Source organism: Phyllobates terribilis, unplaced genomic scaffold, assembly GCF_046119375.1.
Source record: "Phyllobates terribilis strain yellow unplaced genomic scaffold, ASM4611937v1 Scaffold_5__5_contigs__length_657084704, whole genome shotgun sequence".
NCBI lineage: Eukaryota > Metazoa > Chordata > Amphibia > Anura > Dendrobatidae > Phyllobates > Phyllobates terribilis.
Genome location: NW_027362765.1, coordinates 23364840 through 23370959, shown reverse-complemented (window position 1 = coordinate 23370959; position 6120 = coordinate 23364840). Strand labels below are relative to the sequence as shown.

Below are 6120 nucleotides of genomic sequence, written 5' to 3'. Positions count from 1 at the left end.
CTGCCTGTCCAGTGACTCCTGCCCGCTCACCTGGGAGTGCTCATCTGCTGCCTGTCTGCTAGCCTACCTGGAGGCTCTGCCGTCACGTGCTGTGACCACCCGCCTGTCCAGAGACTTCTGCCCGCTCACCTGGGAGCGCTCATCTGCCGCCTGTCTGTTGGTCTTCCTGGAGGCTCCGCCGTCACATGCTGTGACCACCCGTTCATCCAGAGACTCTCGCCTGCTCACCTGGGAGCTCACGTCTATCATCAGCCGCCACAGGTCGTACCAACCCTTTACCCAGAGACTGCCCCGGTCACTTGCCGTGACCATCTGCCCGTTCATCCAGAGACTGCCCCGGTCACTTGCCGTGACCATCTGCCCGTTCATTCAGAGACTGCCCCGGTCACTTGCCGTGACCATCTGCCCGTTCATTCAGAGACTGCCCCGGTCACTTGCCGTGACCATCTGCCCGTTCATCCAGAGACTGCCCCGGTCACTTGCCGTGACCCCCAGCCCGTTCACTCAGAGACTGTCCCGGTCACCTGCTGTGACTTCCTGCCCGTCTTCCCTGGTCGCCACCCGCTCCCTTACAAGGACCGCCCCCTTGTATAGTAGCTCAGAGGTTCCGCCTCCCAGACCCGTTACACTGACCTCCATCAGGTTGCAAATTCAAAATAATTTTTTGTCTGCATCTAGCTCTGAAAAAATATTTGGCCTTCTAGCAGTGTGTGGGACTTTCTCTATTAGTCCATCTATACTGACCTCCATCAGGCTGCAAATTAAAAATAATTTTTATCTGCATCTACCTCTGAAAAAATATTTGGCCTTCTAGCTGTGTGTGGGACTTGTTCTATTAGTCCATCTATACTGACCTCCATCAGGTTGCAAACTGAATATAATTTTTTTCTGCATCTAGCTCTGAAAAAATATTTGGCCTTCTAGCAGTCTGAGGGACTTTCTCTATTAGTCCATCTATACTGACCTCCATCAGGTTGCAAATTAAAAATAATTTATATCTGCATCTAGCTCTGAAAAAATATTTGGCCTTCTAGCAGTGTGTGGGACTTTCTCTATTAGTCCATCTATACTGACCTCCATCAGGTTGCAAATTAAAAATAATTTTTTGTCTGCATCTAGCTCTGAAAAAATATTTGGCCTTCTAGCAGTGTGTGGGACTTTCTCTATTAGTCCATCTATACTGACCTCCATCAGGTTGCAAACTGAATATATTTTTTTTCTGCATCTACCTCTGAAAAAATATTGGGCTTCTAGCTGTGTGTGGGACTTGTTCTATAAGGCTGTGTGCCCACGTAGCATTTTTCAAGCGTATATGCTGCGGAATTTCCGCAGCATAAACGCTCCAAAAATGCTTGGTAATCCGCCCCCCATGGTCCTCAATGAGAAGCCGCACTGTCAATGCCCACGCTGCGGTTTTTTCCGCTGCGTTTATGCTCCGCGGAAAAATCCGCAGCATGTCATTTAATTTTGCGGAAGCGCGGCGTAATCGCCGCCATTGACTTGCATTGGGCCGCTTCAAATCCGCAAATATGTAAAAATAATTGCGGAAGTGAAGCGCATTTGCTGCGGTCTTGTACCTCAAAACCGCAGCAAATAGGAAGTGACGTCACAATTGGGCGTTCCTTCCATCCATCCCATGAGCATCCCATAATCCAGGAAGACGAGAATCCCATAATATTCCCGTCTCTCAGGATCATGGCTGCTAACGTGGGATGGTACAAGCGGATGAATGTCAACGTGGGATTCATGATTAGTGTGGTAAGTGTCTGTATGTGTCTGTGTGGTGTGTATGTGGTCTGTATGTGTCTGTGTGGTGTGTATGTGGGGTCTGTGTGGGGTCTGTGTGGAGTCTGTGTGGGGTCTGTGTGCGCGGGTGTCAGCAGGCAGACATAGGCCGATGTGACACTACTACTCCCATCGGCCTATGTCTGTCCCCCGTCCACTCCTGCCAGCAGGATCAGCTCGATGGGAGCAGTAGTTCCCATCAGCCTGATCCTGCTGTAAAATGTGCCCCAAAATTAAATTTAATAGCCCCCATATGTGCCTCCATATATTATTGACCCTATCCCCCCCCCCTATTTTTTTTTTTTTTTGGGGGGGGGTGCTATCATTATTAAAGTTTTTTTTTTATTTGCCCCAATAATATGTCATCTACTGCCCCCTTTTTTTTCATTGGTGGCCAGTGGTTACCTAAAATAAATTAGTTCATACATTACCTGTCCCCGCCGATCGCCCCTAAAATAAAGTAAAAAATAAAAAACTACACCTATACTCACCTAGACACCTAATTCCCCGAAGCCATCGATCTCCTGTAATAAAATATAAAATAATAAACCACAACCTTATCCTTACCCCTCCGTAGCAGTCCACGAGTGTCCCACGAAGATCTCCAGTTCAGAGCAGCCACATAGAATGTGACCGCTCTGAACCGCTGCCGCCGCTAGAATGAACGGGTTCGCCGGAGTTCAGGCAGCGCTGCTCCGGTGATCTGCTTTACGGCCCCGCTGTATCGTGAGAAATTCCCACGGTACAACAGGGCTGTAAAGGAGGTCACCGGAGCAGCGCTGACTGAATGCACTCCGGTGACCTCAGTCAGGGGCTCATGCTGCTGGGAGCGGACGTGTTCCCGGCAGCGTGAGCTTACAGCAGCCATGACAGCTGTCACATCTCCAGATGTGACAGCTGTGCATGGGAGATCAGCGCAGGAACGTGGACAGGTAACTATTTTTTTTTTTTTTAGTAAAATTAGAATTAAATAAAATTGTGTTTTATTTCAAATAAATTATTTTTTTCTGGGTGTTTGTCTTTTTTCTTTTTAACACTTTGTAGGTTAGTAATGGGGGTGTCTTATTGACGCCCATCATTACTAACCTGGGCTTCATGTCAGCTGGCGCTGACATGAACCCCACCACTATTACCCCCTGCCACCGCACCAGGGCAGCGTGGAAGAGCGAGGCTAAGTGCCAGATTTGGCGCACAAATATGATGCGCCAAATCTGGGGCAGCTGAGGGCTGATATTATAGCCTGGGAGGGGGCCTATAACCATGGCCCCTTTCTAGGCTATTAATATCAGGTCGCAGCTGTCCGCCTAGCCTTTGCTGGCTACAATTTATAGGGGGACCCCATGTCATTTTTTTTTGGGGGGTCTTCATAAATAGTAGCCAGAAAAGGCAAAGTGGCTAGCCTTTGCTGGCTACAATTTATAGGGGGACCCCATGTCATTTTTTTGGGGGGGGTCTTCATAAATAGTAGCCAGAAAAGGCAAAGTGGCTAGCCTTTGCTGGCTACAATTTATAGGGGGACCCCATGTCATTTTTTTGGGGGGGGGTCTTCATAAATAGTAGCCAGAAAAGGCAAAGTGGCTAGCCTTTGCTGGCTACAATTTATAGGGGGACCCCATGTCATTTTTTTTGGGGGGGTCTTCATAAATAGTAGCCAGAAAAGGCAAAGTGGCTAGCCTTTGCTGGCTACAATTTATAGGGGGACCCCATGTCATTTTTTTTGGGGGGGTCTTCATAAATAGTAGCCAGAAAAGGCAAAGTGGCTAGCCTTTGCTGGCTACAATTTATAGGGGGACCCCATGTCATTTTTTTGGGGGGGGTCTTCATAAATAGTAGCCAGAAAAGGCAAAGTGGCTAGCCTTTGCTGGCTACAATTTATAGGGGGACCCCATGTCATTTTTTTTGGGGGGGTCTTCATAAATAGTAGCCAGAAAAGGCAAAGTGGCTAGCCTTTGCTGGCTACAATTTATAGGGGGACCCCATGTAATTTTTTTTGGGGGGGTCTTCATAAATAGTAGCCAGAAAAGGCAAAGTGGCTAGCCTTTGCTGGCTACAATTTATAGGGGGACCCCATGTAATTTTTTTTGGGGGGGTCTTCATAAATAGTAGCCAGAAAAGGCAAAGTGGCTAGCCTTTGCTGGCTACAATTTATAGGGGGACCCCATGTCATTTTTTTTGGGGGGGGCTTCCTATATAGTAGCCAGTAAAGGCTAAGCTAACTGCTGCGGCCTGGTATTAATAGCAAAGGAAGGGTCCATGGTTATTGGCTACTTCACAGACTATAACATCAGCCAACAACCGTCTGCTTTCCCTTTGCTATTTATTAAAGCTATGCGTGAGCCCACTTATTTTTTTTGGTTAAAAGATTTTATTAAAGTGAAAGATTATTGTACAGTGTATGTAGGTTCATTCACTGAAAGCTCCTGCATACGCTGTAAGGTTGATTTCTCACGTCCACATATCCACGTTAGTACAGATAAGTGTGACCGAGCATGCTTTGCAATGGGTCTGTGTGTGGGTCTCCGCTGTGTGTGGAAAATGGCATCAACACTCGTCCCGGAGATTGACGTGTGAAAGAACCGTACAATATAGGTGAGGGGTTAGTGTTGGTGTGTGTGCGTACATATCTCCATATGTTTATTTAATTTTTTTTTTGGGGTTAATCTTTTATTCCTCCATTTTGTTTTTAAAATAATATTCACACACGTTATTATTCACTGTAGATTGAAAAATATCCCGAAATATGGGACCGAGCTAGTCCTGACTACAAAGACAAGCAGAAGAAAAAAGACGCCTGGGCCTCTGTGTTGAGCCAAATGTATCCCCAGTGGGTGAATGCTGAACGTGATGCCCAAGAGGAAATTAGTAAGTTTTGATTTTTACATTTATTTTTATATCTATTTATAATTGCACTTTTTGGTGTCAAAGCAGTTCATAAATTGTTTTGGTTGTGTCATTGCAGTGTATGATATTAAAAATCGGTGGAGATCGGTCACCGACCGGCTGGTGAAGTATCACCAGTCGGTGCAAAGTGGCTCATCACCCAAAAAAAGAAAATTTCCTTTTGCGGACGAGCTGGCCTTCATACTAACCAGTAGGAGTTTGCGGAGGTAAATTCCCAAAACATATTAATTGAAATGTTTCCAAAAATGTTGTATTTACATTGGGATTTACCTTTTATTATATACAGAACTGAAGGAAACATCATGGCCCCAACAGCAGAAGAGGACACAAACACAGAGCAAGCAGAGGAGGAATCCGAGGACTTTTTCCAGCTTTCCTCACCGGATCCATCTGCTTCGGCATCTTCAGCATCTGGTTGTCCCTCACATTCTTTGTCCAATCCAGCGGACATCGGGACGGGTTTGGTGACTGATTCTCCTGCTCCTGCTCCAAGTGACGCTGGAAGCTCTGCTGGTGATGTGTTGAGGCCCACTGGGAGGGGGTCTGGTTCTGCTCATCTCGTGGCATCGAGAAGGGCGGGCAAAAAAAAGGCCAAAAGCCACGGGGGTGGGACTATTGTGCTTGAAGCACTCACAAATCGAACCCTCAGCCTTGTGGAAAGGGCATCCCAGGAAGATGCCATCGATAAATTTTGCTCAGCCCAAGCTGCCCGCATCAGATCTCTGCCACGAGATAGGCAGAACATGTACATGACTGCAGCAGGCGCTATGGTCATGGCAATTGAAGAGGCAGCAGTTATGCCCTCGCCCCCAGCCGTAGTATGCGGAATATTTAATTGTTTCAAACCCAGTGTGCCTCCACCACGACCAGCAGCTGCAACCCAGCGTTTTGGGCAGGTTGCTGCAGCATACCGTCCAGAAGATATGCAACCAAGTTATGGTCGGCAAATGGCTCATGGTGCATCATCATTTATCAGAGGACCATCCCCCAACTCTACTTTTTCTCAAGAAATGTTTCCTGGGTACAGCTTTGAAGAAGACCTTCAAAACTTGTAGTTAAAAAATTTTACCCCTCCCTGTCAGCATTTTTGGACCCTAGCAAATACAGACAGCACCTGTAGGTCGATAGATACACAATGTTTTAGAGAATCAGACAATTAACAAAGACCTTTTCTTATGGTCACCTATACCAGGCATCAGGCGTAGGGGACTGTAAGAAAAGGTCTTTCTTTTTATATAATTAAACAACCTACAGGTGCTGCCCGCATTTTAGGGCCCAAAACTGATTAGAGGACAGGTGTGCTGTACACAGTGTGTAATTTTTTCCCAAGTTATGGGCAATGTTTGTCCGATTAAATTTTCTAGAAGTTTGTTGTTTTGTGTTTTTAAAAAGTTTTTTACAGTTATTCTATATTACGTATTAAAAAAATTATTT

The 6120-nt window shown here is 46.2% G+C and overlaps 1 protein-coding gene across 1 annotated transcript; it reads left to right on the top strand.

Moving 5' to 3' along the window:
- The first annotated feature begins 4191 nt into the window (after positions 1-4191).
- Positions 4192-5877, top strand: LOC141271810 (uncharacterized). The gene is made up of 3 exons (XM_073681982.1): positions 4192-4647; positions 4745-4892; positions 4973-5877. The coding sequence occupies exons 1-3, from the start codon at positions 4599-4601 to the stop codon at positions 5739-5741; spliced, it is 966 nt and encodes a 321-aa protein (XP_073538083.1). The 5' UTR covers positions 4192-4598; the 3' UTR covers positions 5742-5877.
- Positions 5878-6120: the final 243 nt, after the last annotated feature.